The sequence below is a fragment of the Protopterus annectens genome, chromosome 16.part0, assembly GCF_019279795.1.
Source record: "Protopterus annectens isolate FY-2018-M chromosome 16.part0, PAN1.0, whole genome shotgun sequence".
Taxonomy (NCBI): Eukaryota; Metazoa; Chordata; order Ceratodontiformes; family Protopteridae; genus Protopterus; species Protopterus annectens.
Genome location: NC_056750.1, coordinates 58,147,511 through 58,167,219, shown reverse-complemented (window position 1 = coordinate 58,167,219; position 19,709 = coordinate 58,147,511). Strand labels below are relative to the sequence as shown.

At 40.8% G+C, this 19,709-nt stretch overlaps 1 protein-coding gene across 1 annotated transcript in view; it reads left to right on the top strand.

The window, feature by feature from the left end:
* The window catches only part of LOC122790291 (carcinoembryonic antigen-related cell adhesion molecule 5-like), a 663,376-nt gene that overhangs the window by 442,347 nt on the left and 201,320 nt on the right, over nt 1-19,709 (top strand). The window contains exon 5 of the mRNA XM_044057792.1: nt 2,371-2,646. Within this exon, the coding sequence (XP_043913727.1) occupies nt 2,371-2,646 (276 nt within the window). The remainder of the gene's footprint in view (nt 1-2,370; nt 2,647-19,709) is intronic.

The window sequence follows — 19,709 nt, the reverse complement described above, 5'->3', positions numbered from 1 at the left end:
GATTGGACATACAATGGTTTCTCATAGATGGATAGGAAGTAAACTGAGCATAGGGTGGAAAAAAGTAGACTTGGGAGTAAAAGCTGGGTTGGCAGGTATGGAGCCATAGTAGGAGTAGGAGTATTAGAGAAAGGTAAGAAGAGTATGAGAGGAGGAAGTAGAAAGGGGTGTTTTATTGTTAAGTAAAAGTATAGAACAACTTAGGATAACAGAAGAGGGGATATTAGTAAAACAGAGAAAGGAGTAGGTATTTCTATTGTATAAAGGAGTAAAATTAGGAGGGGTATGTTGAATAAATTAGAGGGAGAAATAGATAGAAGAAGTGTGAGTGTATGGCTGTGAAAGGGTGTGAGTGGGGGTGGGAGGCAGAGTGTGAAGAAGAAGGATTGGAAGATTAGAGTAGGGGGTGTGTCCAGGGAGCTATAAGGCTAAGACCTGTGGGGGTGGGTGGGAATTGGGGGTAGGGAGGGAAGCGGAGTGAGCCTGCAGGGTGAACAGAGCGGGTTGAAGCAGGTAGTAAAAATGGCTTGACAAGAAACAATCAGTAGAGGTGGATACTAATGATAAGATTGGTAGTCAGGAGTAGGTACGAGCAGAGATAAGCAAGGAGTTTGAGATGGAGAAGGTGGTTGCAGTCAGTAGTAGTAAAGGGTGAGGAGAGAGTATTTATAAATTTATCTGCTAGGAAGTACACAGAAATAATTCTGGGAACTGTAACACTCAGTAGGTATGAGATTAACCTTTGTGAAATGTCTGCTTAGGTTACAATTTTCTGCAGCAATTACTGTAACATGTAAGCATATGGGGGGTTTTGAAAGGTTTTGCAATTGTTAAATTAACCAGGGGGTTGGGAAAAACCCTGCTTAAGAGGGAGAGACTAAACGTTACCTTAGACCCTAGACAGCAGCTTCCATACAGTAATGTACAATATTGTTTGACCACCTTGACTCTTCGGTGAAGAGCTGTTTGCTGTGCTTTTATTTCAGCAGGGAATGGTAATTCGTTCCTTAGTCTGGGAGCTTAGAGAGCCTAGGTCTCGAGGGAACTACCTAGGAAAGAATGAAGTAAGAGCAGGTGGAGGTTAGGAAAGAAGGCACAAACAAGGTTGATACAGTCAGCAGGGAAGTAACCAAACAATCATATACTTTCCTTACATTACAAATGGCAATTCTACCAAACAACAGCTCATAGGCAGACAATAGCGAACTATATCTAGCTCCAAAAGCAGTTGCTAAGCTCAATTAAATTGTTTCTAACAAAAACAATCCATATATAGCTCTAAAAGCAGTCGCTAAGCTCAATTTAATTGTTTTTTACAAAAGTGATCAGTATATAGCTCTAAAAGCAGTCGCTAAGCTGAATTAAATATGCTTTTAAAAAATAGATCAATATGTAGCTTCCAAAAGCAGTCGCTAAGCGCAATGAAATATCCTTTACAAAAGAGATCAACATGGAGCTCTAAAAGCAGTCGCTAAGATCAATTAAATTGTTTCTAACAATTGTTATGCTCTCTGGGTTATCGTCAGTTTCAAGCTGGCTCAGTGGTTTATTCTTGTGTTTGCAGGTTTACGTGCCACCACAGAACTATTTTTTGACATTTTTGGTATATTAATACAGTTCATAAAAATATACTTTTCTAAATCCATACATAAATATTTAGTTATTGTGCACAATAAAATATTGCATTAATTTGGAACATTTTTATAAATATATCTTAATCCTGAAGAAGTAAGAAAGATATAATAAGAAAGCATTTTGAAAACGTCTATGGACATTTTCTTGAGTACTTATTTTTATGGATTATAACAAAATATAAATATTGTTATGTATAACAGCAGAAGGAGTGAGTTGTGGAAGATTGGCTGTATGACTATGTAGATTTGATTCACACTGAGTAAAGGAGTATGTAAACAGTTTTAACAGTACAAAAGAGTTTCTGAGATACATGCATCAGAAAAGCCACTTCCGTGCCATCATGAAAAGCAAGGATGTCTTTAGAGAGTGGAGATTATTAAGTGCTAAACTACAGCATAAAATTGGGGGTCCTAGACAACAAAGATCATAGTGCTGCCTATCTTATGGGATTGCGTCCCCATAAAACTGCTGACATGATGAATAAAATCAAGTTACTTTGTCACTATCAGTTCAAGATCACAGTGAAGGATTATTAAGAACAGTTTTACAACATAACTGCCTATTTTTCTCATCTTGTTAAATAAAAGCTAAGGCCATAAGTTTAGTTTTGTCATTCAGATGATTTATACACATTTTTATTTGCATTATGTACATCTCTGCAAGAAATACACTGCACATTATGATTATATTTTTTAGCTTTGCAGATAAATGTATCCTTTTTATGTCTTATTTCAGTTAGACCAGAAAAGCCAACTATCAAAGTTGTGCCTTCCTACCCCATGTATATAAACGGTGAGACAGTGATGTTACGATGTTCCTCCACATCTTGTAATACTAGTTGCATGTACACATTCTATGAAGGACAATCCGAGGTTGAAAGAGAAGAATATTCAGATTCCATAGAAATTACTGTTAACAATCAGAGTGGTAAACTTCAGTCCTACACATGCATAGCTTGGAAATTCTCTACTGACTCGCTATCAAGTGATGGTATTTTATTAACAGTAAAAAGTAAGTAATAACTTTTCACTGGTATAACAACTTATTTTTCTTCTAAAAGAATATAAATTGTACATTTACAGACTACAGCATAATCTGGCATTATGCAGAGAAGTTTTTTGTTCAAGAATTCTTAATGTTTCACTATTATTTTATGCCACAGGTACTATATGACATCAAAAAGAGGTAAATGATAAAAATATTCTCAGAAACATTTTGGACAACAAAACAGCAAATGTTGACAAACTTTGTATAAATATATGCCTTGCTAATAAAGTCTAAATTTCATATATTCTTAACTTTTTTTGTTTGTGAATGGTTAACATATATATGAATGGTCACATCAAGTGTATTACTTTGAAATAAATGCATTCTAATTTAGTGACTCAGCAGAAGCTAACTTGCTGCATGTTTTTTTCTCCAATGAAAATACTTTGCAGCTGCATTTGTTTGACAGTTAGGCATACAGTTTGTTTTGTCATATAACATTACAGTTTTATATAATTTAAGCACTTATCTAAATGTGTTATGCCAGATTACATTTTATTCAGTTAATCCAAATGACTGAGTCTCATAAACTTTCATTTTGGTAGTTGGTGGTGCTGCGGTAGCGTTGTCGCCACACAGTAAGACGTTGTCCTGTTCAATTCTCAGCTAAAGCGTCTTCTGTGTGGAGACATGCGTGAATGGGCGTACCTTCGTTGAAGGTTGTGCGTCAGAGCTGGCAACTAGGTACGTAAAAATCTACTGCCAATCATTAGCAGACCGGAGTTCCGCTGTGGCGACCCCTAACCGGGAAAAGCCGAAAGACACAACAACAACAACATATGTATATTTCCTATGTGTAAGAAGTTGCTTCTGAAATTGATACTTTGTCGAGTCAAAAATTTAATGAGTGAGCATTAGCTTCAGTAAACTGGTAATGTTTATTACAAACAATGAGACAATTCAGCATAAACAATGCACCATTTTAGAATCCACTCTAAATTAACTGCAGTTCAGAATCTGCAATGCATTATAGTTTAGCCAACTTCTTAAAAGGGCTAGACCACACACTAGTCTTAAAAGGGCAATGAGAACATTTACATATACACAGCATTTACAAGCATTTTAGCAGCTTTATACCAGTTATCATTGCAGCATGCCCCATGAGAAATATTCCATTTTCAAAATTCTGAAGTACAAAAATGCACAATATTTGTAGCATACATTTGACACGCTGGTCTAAATCTGCAGAAGCAAATAAATATCAGCTATAAACAATACAGCAACAGACCATGGGGAAGTTTATAAAGGCTATGTGGTATTTTTTTTACAATGTAGGCATCATGTCACGCTTTTTACATGAAAGTATGCAGGTTTTCTATTCACTAAACACTGCTGGGGATTACACATGCACACGCCAACAAGGGAAGTTCCGTGGCATGCAGATCACCTCATAAGCATGTGAATTCCATGCAAATGAGGCAGACTGAGTGATCCAGCAAGCAGATAGGCAGCTCTACAGACCCTGTGTCAGTGTCTGTAGTGTACATGGAAAAATTCTGGGTACAGAAATGAAGACAGGGGCTGTAAAAATGTAGATAGTTGGACAGAAATTGCATACCACACACAGATATGAGTGAAACTATCCTCTGTGTGTCTCAAACATTACAGAAAATATGTTAAAATATTTTTTTTAATAATCTGGGCATGTTTGCACGGTGCATCGCAATGCGCAAACATGCCTTATAAAAAATAACAAAACAAAAAAAAGCGGAAAAAACAAAATGAATATTATCAGAGAGAAGTGTATTACAGGACCCTGCATGGAGTATCTACAATGGTACATGGGTGCTGTTCTTAATGTGGCAGGGCTTGGAAGTGTGTAGTTTACAGGTTGTGAGCACAGATCCCTATGCAATGAGGTGAAGTTACTGAATTACATAATGGGGTAATCGTGTCCACATATCCCCACTGCGTAGGCAAAGAACTGTGTTGGTGTCCACACAGGAGGTAGGTGACATCAGGAGAGGGTGTGTCCAATAACTTCTAAGCTGATTTGAGCTTAGCTGCACCTGTTTCCACTGTGCACCGCCATGCTGAGGGTGGAAGTCTTGGGGGGGTGTGCACTGACTTGTAAGCTTTGTTTAACTACAGAGTGCATGTTAAAGTGTGCTTGTGCGGCATGCCACCTTGCTGAGCGTGGATGTCTGGGGGGTGTGTCCACTGACTGCCAAGCTTTGTTTACCTACAGGGCACATGTTTGCATGGTGCTCCGCATTACTGGGAGCATCTTAAAGGCAATGATGTATTAATTAGTTTTGACCCTTGTTTAACTTAAAGTAGGGCCATTAAATGATGTTAATGATAGACTAGGCAGGTGTAATGCATCAAAGGTAGCCAATCACACAGTCAGCCCCTACAGTAGAGCACTATGAAATATGCACATGCCCTACAATCTGATCCTTTTCCCCTATACTCTGCACCATTGAAGTACAGACTTGGGAATTTTAACTGAAAGAATGCTCGAGGCTGCTGCAGGTCTGCTACATATGTATGTGCTAAATGCTGAAGTCAATGCTGTTGCTGACAATAGGCCTAGGCACAGCAGGAGAAGAGTGTTCATTGCTTGGATAGCCTTCCAGGAGCTACATCAGCTGGAATTGTAGAGCACTACAGGGTGGACAGGGATATAGTACAAGAACTCACTGAGCTCTACCGCCCTCAACTCAGACTCAGCAGAAGAGAGCCCATCCCAGTGGAAACAAAGGTATCTGTAGCCCTTAGGATAATAGCCACGGGTACTTTCCAAAGACCAACTGGTGACATGATGGGGGTCTCACAGGCATCAGCATCCAAGGTACTCCACCAGTTCCTGGATGCCATGCTACCACATACCAGTGAGCACATTTATTTTCCTTTCTCCCCTCCAACAATATGCAATACTTCTATCATATAGCACACTACCCTGGGGTACTGGGTGCCATAGATTGCACTCATGTACACATCAAGGTACCACCTGGTGAGGAGGGTAGAATCTATGTCAACTGAAAGGGGTACCACTCCATCAAATGCCAGGTCATGTGCAATGCCCGAGGAATTATCATGAATGTGTGTGCTGGCAGCCCTGGCAGTTATCACGACTCACATATCTGGCACGTATCACAGCTGTACCAGATGTTTGCTAGGGGAGACATCCTATATGGCCATTTACTGGGGGATGCTGGCTATGTACTGGAACCAAAGATGATGACACCCATCAGAAATGCACACACAGCCATGGAGGAACACCATAATAAGGCACACACACAAACTAGGAACATCATGGAGCATGTGTTTGGGCTGCTGAAGTCACGGTTCCAGTGCCTCAATATAGCTGTTGGAGTCCTGCAGTACTCTACAGCCACTTGTGCACATATGTTCACAGTATGTGCTATGCTACACAATATGATCCTGTGGAAACAGCTGCAGCAGGATCAGCAAAGGGAAGGGATACACAGCCTCCCACACTCACACTCACAGGAGGACTCAGAGGAGCAGCTGCCTGATGATGTCCCTGTAGGCAGACGTAGGCATGCCCAGTATGCCCTGGCATTAGCCAAGAGACAGCAAATAGCACATTCACTGACAACTTAGGGCCCTAGGCACTAACTCCTTACTCTTACTCACATACACATATTAAAATAGCCGATGTCAGGCAACCCACACAACCTGTACCTATCCATGTATTAGGTGAGTACTGTTTGCATCACACAGAGTCAGCCATGAACTACAGTTCTGTCAACTGCTGCATTTGCAAGATAAGGCTTTAACCTACACACTAATTGTAAGAATTACTATAATATGGTATTGTATGTATGGATCTGCTGCTGTTATGCAAGGAAATATAGTGGGCTATTTGGACAGATGCAACATCCACATGGGACTACAGATACCCAGTCCAATAGTATGTGATCCTTAATATTCACTAGGCCTCATGGTTAGAATATTCACAACATCGGGCAAGGGAGATGTTAAACAGTGGGGTCAAATGATATGTGGACAACTGTCTACCCAAGCTGATCATGTGCTGTTGTTCCCACGTCCACAACACAGCAGTGCACCCATATAACCACTGTAACTGAAAACCAGCTATGGTATATCAATGGACCAGAGAATCACAAGGCTGTGACATAGATATCATTCATGCATTGTATGTCTCTTCATGGAAGATAACAATGTACATATTTATGCTGTTGATTGTGTGATGAATGGCTCCTCTCTGTCTGGTGACCTGTGTGGCTCAGTGGACTAGGGAGCTAGCATAGGTGATGGTGCTGATGGTTCTAATCTTGAATCACTCACATCTTTTGCATGTGAGGTAGTACTATGTTGGTATTTTCACAGATAGTCATATCTCTCAACCTCTTAGTGCAAGAAATCTGGACAAAGCCAGAAAGATTGGGAGGACAAAGGCCCAAACATGGGGACAGACTTTAAATATTGTTCCTATAAACTTAAAAAGTTGCTGGAATAAAAGGTGTTGCATTATTACATATTTTCTGAAGGATATAAAGTCTGAAACACAAATATTTGTCTTTATTTAGCATAACTTAGTGACATCAATATTCAATAATTCACCAGAAACCCACACATGTATGAGGAACAGACCAAACATATGAAGCAAAACTCTAGACATTCTGTGAAAATCAGGACAGTTGAAAGGTATGCAGACTGTCAATCTGTATGTAGTATAACATTATCAACCTTAGTCACATATTAAGTACAGCAAACAGCTTGGGAATGTCGTGGACATTTTGAGTGCAGTGCAGTTAACTGCAGAAAAAGGGACAGATGTTAATATCTGCAACATATAAAATCCCAGACTGGAGTACAGGTAGGTGTGGCCTGGAGTCACTTTATAAGTCCTGACAGTCCCACTGGATATGCCCAGACACTTAGTTAAAATGAACGCAATTCTCTCACCCCTTCATCAAAATGACCTGTTATGTATAAATATGTCTATGCATACAAACATATACATATCCGTCTGCCACTATCTCACTCTCTCTCACATGCACAGTATAGCTATCACTATGTAGTGTCAAAAAGATATATACCAATACATATAGTTTTATATATATATATATATATATATATATATATATATATATATATGTTAAAGTTATACATAGACTCTCCCCATATATCTACATAACACATATACATATCATACACACACATAGTTGCATTTATATATACATCCCTGTTATATGCAGATTGTCCTACATACCCTAATAATGGTAAGTAAATCTGCATTATCACACATCCATAATATTGCTCAAAGGATCCAAACTAAGGGTGCAACAGTACATGATCCACTTACCTACACACCCCTGTGCCTGATGGATGTCACCACATGGACACAGGTGAGCAGGTGGTGTATGTATAATGTTGTCTACACACGCATGCACAGGTCACATTGTTTCTGCCCACAGGTTTGCTAATTTAACTGCAGGCAACCACATATGGCCATATCGGTAACTGTACACACATAGCTAGGATAAAAATTATGTCACCGCTAGGATATTAGATGCAGATAACAGTGAAAAGCAATATCATTTTGTAGGCCTCAGATGCTGTTCAACACAAGCCTATTTTATGTAGTGTACAAGTATTGTGCCTGCAATCACATATACAACAGACTAAACCTGTGGTGTGTGTTATAAGTACTGTGACCTATAGTGTATAAGCCTAGATAGGAAGGGGGTTCTAATCTCACTCCAGCCCATATAGTGCATGTGTGTGCATATATTCCCCTGCAAAACAATGGACATGCCCTCCTGGGCTATCCACCTGCAATGGTTATGCACTTTTTGGGCCTGTAACTTGCTGCTGCCTTCCAAACTGCCCTCTTCTACAAGGCCTGATGATGTCAGCCACCTTAAGATTACCAGCTGGCAGTGTAATATCAAACTTAAGCAAAAGTGTATGTAATAAGTACTGTGATCTATAGTGTATAAGCTTAGGTAAATAGGGGTTCTAATCTCACTCCAGCCCACTTGGACGTGTGTGTGTGTGTGTGTGTGTGTGTGTGTGTGTGTGTGTGTGTGTGTGTGTGTGTGTGTGTGTGTGTGTGTGTGTGTGTGTGTGTGTGTGTGTGTGTGTGTGTGTGTGTGTGTGTGTGTATATGTATACTCCCTAGCAAAACAATGGACATTCCCTCACTGGCTATCCACCTTCAAAGATTATGCACTTTTTGGACCTGTAACTTGCTGCTGGCTTCCAAACTGCCCTATTCTACAAGGCCTGATGATGTCAGCCACCTTAAAACTACCAGCTGATAGTGTAATATCAGACTTAAGCCGTGGCAAGTGCAATAAGTACTGTGATCTATGGTGTGTAAGCCTATATAGATAAGGGTTCTAATCTCACTCCAGCCCACTTTGTGTGTGTGTATATATATCCATATGGTGTAACTTAGACATAGGTAGGGTTTTTCAGTGTTTTATTTGTAGAGGGTGATGTGCCCTCCCCTAAAGGACTGACCACAACAAAGCCTGCTGATGTCATCAAGCATAATATGTCCTAAACTGATAGTACTAGCAGACATGAGGTGTGCTGCATGCAACGCATACTATGATCTGTAGTATGTACCATTACATAGGTAAGTGTTCACCTCTTCATGCAACCAACTTCACTAACTATGTACCTTGGCATGTCCTGTACACAGTGTTTGGAAGTGGTACTATCCTCAATGTAGCCATGTTTGTTTATGAGCCTGTTAGAGCATTGTACACCATGTTATGGAACCATAGGACATTTGAACTGAACTAGAATAATGACCAAACAGCCCTCATGATCATGGACATCATCATAACCATAGTTACAGGATCAGCACATATTGCCACACTAAAAGAGGGGTACAAGCCGATGTCCTGGGATGATGGTCACCCAGCCAATCAGACAGATGGCATGTGCTGAGGTGCACTGAGGTGCTCTGTGTGCAATTAGGCAGGGTTCTGTTCCAAAGGATGTGTTTCAGTCTGCTAGACAAAGCTCTCCTATAAGCATGTAGTACTAATGTCACATACTAGGTTAATGTCCTTACAGTGGGTCATCCATCTACTATGCATCCTATGGATAGGCAGCATATGCAATCAAGCAGGGCACACATTACCCTGTGCACAGATAACCTATGAGTAGTCTATATGCCACAGGTGACAATGAAACTCATTGCAGACAATTCCCATTTAACACATGCTGAAGATGTGAAATGTCCTTGTGAGGGACAATACTGTTGTGTGCAATTGCCAATAGTGCTTAGAAAGGTATGTCAACAACTGGCCATTGCACTCAGATATTGGCATGCTAAGGGAAGGGTAAGTGGAAGTTATGAGTATGTCACTTACTGGTGACTGTGGCATCAGCTATACCATATGATCCCTGCCATACCACTGTAGAGACATGGTGATCTGAGGCACATTAGGTGTACACCTGTGTTTCTGTGTTCATAGTTCTTTCACCCCTGAGTATGTACAGCACATATTACGACTGATGTGCTACTTAACAAGTACATAGATCTACCTGATGGAAATGTTACTACATATATATTTGCTTGGGGTTTATGGCCATTAGTATGTCAACAGGCATGTGTTTGCAATGCAGACTTCTACCGTCACCCAGAATGATGCCTCAATACAGAGAATGATTTACTTTAACAATTGTCTTAGTTTCTGGTGTCATTGCAGGGAGATCCAGTGCCTGACAGCCTGGGAAGATATGATCGACAGACCATGATGCCTTGCTAAAGATGGCCTGCATCTGTCTTACTTGTGCTTCAGGCTTCTGGCAAATGTCCTTGCCTCCCTCATAGTGCCTTTTTTAGGAAAAGTCATGAGGTCAATACTACCAACATAAAAATTTCAACAAAACACAAATTAAAGGTCATGCTGCTAAATGCTAGGAGTCTAAACATGAAACTGCACTCATTGCAAGCATTCTTAACCCTGGAAGATGCTGACATTTGTGCAGTCACAGAAACCTGGTTCAAAGCTGCAGAGAGCACCCCAGCCTTACCTGGTTACTCATCCTATCATACATTTAGACCCCAAAATGTGGGCAGCAAAGCCAAAGAGGTAGAGTTTCAATATATATTAAATACAGTAAGAAAACAAACAAGTCCCAGCAGCTGTATAGTCTACACCCTTGATTTAATAAAATTCAGCAATAAAATAACGAATCGCTTTTTGTCTGCCAAGTAGCAAACTTCATCAGAAATAACAATTCCACAACTAAAAATCATTTAAATAGTCACTTGAACCAAATAAATGTGGGACAATTAGCTAATTAATTATTTTAAAAGACCATTACCAAAAAGCTAAGTTAGTAAGCAATACATGAATAAAAATAAAATCAAATTACTTTTAAATATAATATGAAGCATACAAACAAGTTTATATATTACTAATCAGTTGTGCAGAATACAACCTCAATATGCATTTATACATTGTAACAAAATCAAAGTAAGCTTGTTACCTAGGATGCTGCTTATAGAACATGACTCATTGAGACCAGGAGCATTGCATGCATCCAATTTTATTTGCCACTTTAATTCTAGTTCCTCAAGTTTGAGAGTGAAAGGGCCACCTCTAATGTCATGCTTGACACTATCAATGGCTAAAAATTGAAAGTTGTGGTTCATGTTCAAATGAATATGTTTAGCTAGTGCATTGTCAAGCTTGTTACACCTTATAGCATACAAGTGCTCATACATTCTATCTCGGAGTCTAAGCTCCATTTTCCCTACATAGAATGCAGGACAATGTGTACATCTAGCTAAATAGACAATAGTACTTGAATTACAATTAAACCTTGCTTGCAATCTGTATTTGTAGCCATTAACTGTGAATGAATTGACATCTACATGCTTACAAAAATTACAATTCTCGCATTTATTCATACCCACAACTTTAAATAAATTTTTAGCCGTTGATAGTGTCAAGCATGACATTAGAAGTGGCCCTTTCACTCTCAAACTGATGTGCAGCCAAGGGTGTCAGTAGGATTGCAAGGGTTTCCCAATGACGTTAGTAATCCTTGTGAGATCACATGTGGGATGCAGCATGGAATGTTAGCATGTGCAGTAGATGCTGTGTATGGTCCATTTATTGGCCAGTTACAAACTGCTTTGTAAATATGGGAACTATGGGACAGGTTGTAGGACTGTCATGTGTCACATATGGTGGTGACAAGGGAGTGTAATTGACACAGACAGTGTCAGAGTACAGGTAAAGTATGAGTATAGACCCATAATATGTGCCATCATGATGTCTGAGGTCAGTGACATTCTGGGCCTGTCCTTTGAGTTTACACATGTAACTACATTGTGGTTCTGCTTTGTGTGGGGTGCTAATGTTGTCGCTTACCATGGCCACACAACATCACAACAACACCATGTTCTTCATTTAGCTGAGGAGGTTGTGCCTGCATGTTAGGGGCATCCTCACCCCAACTGTCACACAGCAATGTGCACCTGTTATTGCACAGCCTGCTAATGGCAGTTGTACACCAGTCAGGTTTGGTAAGCCATGATGAGCCTTCTTCCCACTTGTCCTGTACAGCTGAGTTCATGCAGTTGTAATGCTGCTGACATAATGCATGGGTGTGCAACTCTGCATACCTGCCTGTCCCATCTGCAGGGGGGTTGGGGGCAGTCATACTATGTTAACCATCGCACAGGAGGTTACACGTGGATTTCTTGACATATATGCCTGTATTGTCTGCAAGGAGGGTTACATGCTGGTAGTTCCAAAGAACATGATTTGTGGCCAGATCCCATCAGGTAAGTCCTTACACTGGACGGGGGGGGGGGGCTGCAGTGGTCACCCATATTGGTAAACAAATGATGCAATATGTTGGTTCCCTGTGTGGGGATGTGATGGCAGTGCTCCTTGGCATTGTAGGTAAGGACTTGGACCATCCTTTGAGCAAGTGAGCCGCAGTACAACTAAGCAAAACACTGTGTACATATTACACTTCCCTAACATGTTTGTATGTGCTCTGTACACACACATTGCACATGTCTCTTCTTGCAGCATGCTGGCAGTACCTGCAATACTTACTTTCACAGAGTACAATTAGCATGTAGTGCAAAGCAGTGTCTCCAGATCTCTGAGTCCTGTCACCTGAAATGCCATGATAAGGGTTAGCATGGATACAAGCACTGAAACTGTCGTACACCTACTGACACTGGACCAAATACTGTTACTTTTGCATATGGCCAGGGCATGCCTACTGACTGTAACTGGCAGAGCCCATTGACTGTTACACTGTGCAATGGATGTCAGACATAAGTCTCACTCCACCAACCATGGCCTGACAAGGTATATGACAATATTAGGCCAGCAGGCCACGCTGGAAACTGTGTATGTCATACGGAGTGGTGGATAGGCAAGTGTATGACAGTCATTCTCTGGGAACACAGCATTGGGAGACCTATGCCGCAATGACACCAGTCACCAGTGGAGTTCATTATTGGCGTACCACTTCTACCTATTCCCTCTCTGCAGTCATAGCCACTGTCACTGACCTCTGCTGGAGTACATTAGCATGTGAGTGCATATCAGGAGCTGTCACACAATCCCATACAGAACCACTAGTTATCCAGGATGGTCTAAGACACAGTCAGTTGTTGTCTGAGTCACTGACAATGATTAAATGCCATCGACTGCACAATACTATCCTGTGGGGAGTCATTCACTCCAGCAAAATAATGTAGTGTCTGTACACCACACCACATACAGTCGAGCCATTACATATGGAGTTATGGACACAGAGAGTAATGTACCCTTCGACTGTCACTGGTCAGAAAGATGTGGATGCATTCACTGTTGTACAACCAATGCCAACAGGTTTAGGATATAAATCCCACAGTGTCACTGGTATACTGAATATGGCAGTCATCACACCTATCATTGTGTGCAATGGCACCCTTGTCATGTCACTACATAGGCATACCGTACAACCGTAGCAGCCACACAGGTTCTATGGTACACCAGTACACAGTGTAGATAACATATCCTATAGAGTCCATGTCACAACTGTACATTTGTAGTTTGTCTACTAAATGCTTTGGAGGAGATGTGTATGGCTTCATACAGGAAGGTAAAAACAATGATTAAACTTCAAAAACGTGAAAACAATTCATTAATTTATTCAGTTTTCTGAGTGCCGCTGTGTCTGCTTCAGTTTTATTGTGTTCATACAGGAAGGTGTCTGGTGTTTTCCCTAGGAAAAAAATCGCTGTTCCGAATGCTCAATGTTTTGTATTTTCAATTGCTAGGGTTCGATATTAGAACACTCGACATTTCAAATGTTCGGTGTTCTAATATAGACTCATATGGAAGACATTCTATGACTGAAAAAAAAGTTCTTATAGCTAGGACAAATTATAGAGTGTTTATACAAAGTTTTATTGTTGTCCTTAGTTTTTATACTATAAAAGTGTTTTTTAGTACATTTCTCTAAACTACATTTAATCTTACCAATATAATAACTAGGGCACCCTAAACATAAGTCTATATAAACTAAACCAATAGATTTACAAGACTATCTTTCTTTCAAATAGATAGCAAAATTTACATTCCCTATATAAATATATTTAATGACATAAATAAATCTACAAATATTGCACAATCCACAGGTATACATACCTGCCTCCCTATCTGTCTGAGGAACTTTTTGTATGGTGTCAGATTTTTCTAACATTGTCTTAAAACACTTATATGTTCTTAGGTTGGTACTACGCTATCAGCCCTAGGACCTATACAAGCCTCGCGATAACAATTCCCTGGCTATTACTTTCCTGGTCCTCTGTCTAACAAGGTGAATGACGTGATCCCTGGGGTGAATTTCCTATCTCCCATCCAATCGTCAAGGTTCTTTTTGAAGAGGGGCAAAGAGGCACTCAGCTTGATAGGTATGGACAGTCTATTCCAGAGTATGGGGAGTCTCTGGGTCAGGAACCTATCCTTCCAGCATGTTTGGTTCATTGTGATGACCAGGTTTAGATCCCTGGAGCGTGTGGCTCTGAGGGATAAGGATTTTTTTAAGTGTAGCATGTCCAACAGCTCTGGGTTTGACATGGCCTTGTATGTTAAGCAGAGATCGCCTCTGAGCAGGCTATATGCGACAGAGTATAGCTGGAGTTTTTTTATGCAGTCAGCATAGGGCATCTACTTTAGGCTTGTGATTCTTTTAGTGAGGTATTTCTGTGGCCTTTCCAGTTGCTGCAGATGTCTTGTGAGGTACACACCAAATGGGGCATTATACTCTATAATGGGTCTAATGAGGGATGAGTACAATGGAACAATGACCTCCTTTTTTCTGGATGAAAAGCCCTTAGTGATGAGGTGTGCCACATAGAAGGATTTCCTGACTGTTGTGGTGATGTGGTTATTGAAGGTGAGACCACTGTCCACTTGTATCCCTAAGTCTCTTAACACACTTTCGGTATTTAGTGTACTGCCACCTATGTGGTAATTCATGGATACATGCTTTTTCCCAAAGGGGATAACTATACATTTCTTGGCATTGAGCTTGAGCCCATGGCTCTGGTACCAAGCATCTGTTTCTGTAAGGCCCATTTGTAGAGTATCCACATCATTTGGGGATTCAATAATGGCTCCTAGTTTGCAGTCATCTGCAAACTTTGTTAGCCAGAGTCCCTTAGTGCTGGTCTGTAGTTCAGAGAAGTAGATGCGAAACAAGAGGGGTCTGAGGACTGAACCCTGAGGTACACCACTTGTCACTTGTCTGGAGATGGATTTTGAGTCAGCTACTTTTACAGTGTGGGTTCTGTCAGTAAGCCAGTTGGCAACCCATCGAGTGACGTAGGGATGATGCCCAGCTTAGTAAGTTTATCTATGATTCCAGAGTGGGGGATGGTGTCAAAGGCCCTGGCGAGGTCTAGATAGGCTGTGTGGACCGCCTTGCCCTCCTCCACGGCTCTAGATGCTGATTCGAAGAAGTCAATCAGGTTGAGGAGACAAGATCGGCCCTTTACAAAACCAAACTGGGTGGGTTCCAGTGATTGAAGGTTGCCACTGTCTTTGTTTATCAGTTCCATGATAATGTGTTCCATGGCTTTGCAGATCAGGCTCATCAGACTGATGGGACAATAGTTCCCGGGATCCAAGGTGGATCCCCCTTGTGGAGTGGGATAACTGTAGCTGTGCACCACTCATTGGGCATGAAGCCTGAGGCGAGGCTATGATTAAACATGACACTTAGGTGAGGTGTCAGTTCATTTTGTAGTTCATGTAGTACGCAGCCCGGGATGTCATCTGGTCCCATGGATGGTGTATTCTTAGCTTTGAAGAGTGCATTTTTTACCTGTCTGGCCGTGATTACTGGAATTTGGCAATCTTTTGGTGTTGAGCTGGGCCCTTTAGGGGGTGAGAGGGGGATGAAGTTGGCACTGAATCAATCTGCCAGGATATTGGCAATATCCTTGGGATCAGTATATTTAATGCCATTCTGTTGTAGCTCAGAAGAGATCTGAGCATTGCCATTTAGATTCTTGACATAACTATATGATAAACAGAAGTAGGTTTCTGATCTAAAACATCCCACATATCATGATTCCCCTGCAGTATCTTCCAATTATATTTAATAACCTCCTTTAGAGCAAAGGAATCAACAGACATATCTAACATAAAGGCTGGATTTTGATCTAAATTTCCTGTTTTTCTTGTTTTTCTTAAGGCTGCAGGATCTCCTCCCTTTAAAATTGGTTTAAATAAACTCCCTCTTTTGTCAAATACCTCTAGGGCTACCCCATATAATATTCATTATTATACCCCCTCTCTTTAAACATTTCAATAACGGTAGTTGTTTCACTTAAAAAAAAATCACACTCTTTGGTGGTCATCTGAGATGCACTTATCATCTGCCCCACTTGGTATGTTCCTCTTTGGTGAGTTTATCTATAATTCCAGAGTGGCCACTTTTAAAGTGCAAATAATTATTCAGAACCATCTCCTTCCTGTAAATCTTACTGTTCTTCTCTTTATTGTTTAGATCCCATGCCAAGTTACCATCTGAAAAGTGTATATTACTACCAATGCCACTAACTTTGAATTTAAAAATCAGAGATGTTGTTAAGTTCACCCAAAAAATTATCCACCTCTCCTACTTCTAAATCTATAATAAAAAGCAGATTGTCCATAAAACGTTTATATAGCACTATTTTGTCAAACATGAATACTTAGATAATATTTCTTGTTTCCATCAGCCTAATCCTAAGTTCACAAAGGAAGGGGCTACACTGGACCCCATTGCAACACCCCAAACTTGCTTAAAATACTTTTTCTCAAACAAAAAATAATTATTTTTTAAATTACCTTCATTAAAGAACAACATATAAACATTTTATCAATTGAGAAATTATAATTGTTAGTTAAAATGCTCTCAATGCCTCAACACCTTTGTTGTGTGGAATACTAATAAATAAGGAGTTGACATCTACAGTAATCAAAGGAATATGTTCGTGTTTGTACTAATACATAGCATTCACATTTTCCAACGTTTCAAGGAGATCCCAAGAATCTTTTAAATAGCAATCCAGATTTTGCACCAAGCAGTTGAGCAAACTGTCCAAATACAAGGCAATACCATCACACACACTGTTTGGCGCAGACACAATGGGACGAAATGGAGGGTTAACAAGATTTTTGTGTAATTTAGGTATCCTAAATAGGACACCTAACTTAGGAGACTCAATGTTCATCAGATCATATAAACCATAATTAATGTAACCATTCATTAAAAGCTTGTACAAAAAGCTTCTTGTAAAACTGTCCCCCGGATTCATGAAGCTCGGCGCAAGTCCGGCGTAAGGCTTGCACCGGCCGTGCGGCGTAGATGTGGAGTAGACGCACCATATGCATATTAATGAAGGAGCACAGCTGCCACAGCCACGTGCATAGGAAACGTGCGCGAGTGCAAGGGGCATATCGAAGTTGCGCAGGGAGGCGTGTCAATGTCGGCTTTCGAGGAGCAACCTAAACTGCTGAATATTATATTCCGCCAGCTATAGTAATCGTACCTATCAGTGGAGACTGAAACGTATGCAAAGAAGAGTCCCTGCGAACAGAAAATGAAGAGTCAAACACAAATGCACGGTAGGGAATAACGGGTCCCTACCCATGAACAAATGACAGGAAAACCGTGTGCCTGTAGTCCAACGTAGTGTTGATAGCTATACCATGTGAAAGTGAAACGTATCAGATGTTAGTGCGTCGCCAGTAGGTATGTCCAGTCCAACGGAGAGGGTCACCATCTGACCCATAATTTGAGGAAGGGAACATAGCTGTGCAGATGTGTCCATAACAAAATACACGAGGAGAAATGTAGATATAGGTAGTGACCGTATGTCTGAATCATATCCCACAAGCCATGTAATAGTCACATACAAAAGGTATGTCCGTATTTCACATACCAAATGTGATAGGAAATAGCATACGCATGTAAACAAAACAGAAGGAGCATATAAACAAGCCATAACAACACGGACACATGTAGGCTGAAGGGAACAGTATGATCCGTACCGTCGACCAAGATTACCACCTGTCCCACTTTGCGAGTGACAGTCCCTCTGTGGGCAGATGTGTCCTGACACAAACATGTAAAACTGGCAAATGTCCAGAGAATATAGGACATAATTCCTCCATAGATGGCATGCAATAGTTGCATTAAACATATTTCATTGGACGTATAATACATAAATGTCATAACAGACAGAATAAGATACTGAAATGCTACAAGAATAAGCTTAGATATAGGCAAGAATTGTAAGTTCTATCTGCCGAACTGACCTTGGGTATGTGTCGGCCTGTAAAATATGCTGTGTTCACTGCAACTGTCACAGTAGGGTTGCCACCCTTACAAATGGCCAAAGTGGGACATGTTTGGTACAGACATCAGACTGTACAGGCCGACACATACCCACAGCCAGTAAAAAGGACTGAACATAACTGTTTTGCCTACAGAAAAGCGTATTCCTGTAGCATTTTAGTTGCTTATTCTGTGTCTCATAACAGTCAGGTATTTCAGATACAGAATTAACTGCTTAATGCAACTATCACATAAAATATAAGAAATATGTTTGTCCTAAAATCTTAGGACATTTGCCATGTTGACAATTACATGTCAGGATACAACTGCCCAAAGAGGGACTGTCCCTCGCAAAGTGGGACAGGTGGTAACCCTATGTCACACTGTGGACAATTGAAAAGGTGGAAACACAATCGTTGACTGTGGGGAGACAATGTCCACAATGGTCGGACATGTGTAAGGAATAGCTTGGACATAGGAAAAGGTGCCATCCTACCAATGTGTAGAACAGGCTGGCAAAATCCGGAAGTCAGCTGTATAATCTGAACGTGTATGTGACACAGTCGAACGGGTAGTACCCGGATACACCAACCAAGTAATAAAAGTGAAGTAAGGGCGTGTACCTATGTGCGTAAGGTATAGCATATGGAAAGCAAACATGGCAGGGTAGTCAACACAACCATAAAGGTACCCGACACATGTAGGATAGTCAGTGTGTAACTCTGGCCATGTCAAGGGCCAACAACCAAAGTAGTGCTCTATGGGGTGTGAGTAATTCGCGTGTGAGGGGTGTGTGTTTAATGGTAAATTCCTCAAAGGTGATACTTGTGTCATATGCAGAAAAGGTGAACCGGAAGTGTATGAGGGGGCAGCGGGTGAAGTGGAAAGAAACACAACCTCATGTAGAAACAGATGCAAGACAAGCAGACAGGCCATAGTGTAGAACACAATCTCACAAACATATGAATATGGAAATATGCGAGACAAATGTATAGATACGGCACCGTCACATACCCACAGATGGGTCCTGATGGAACTGGCCATAACAAACGCAACACACCTGGATGCATAATAGCCTACCCAGCATACCCTCCACAACACACAACCTGCCACCATACCAGAACGTCCAACAAATCCAGCCATACTTGGTCCACTGGTTTGTTGCAGAAACAGCTACACACAGTGACCCCTATGGATATGTAGTAGGTATTGTCACC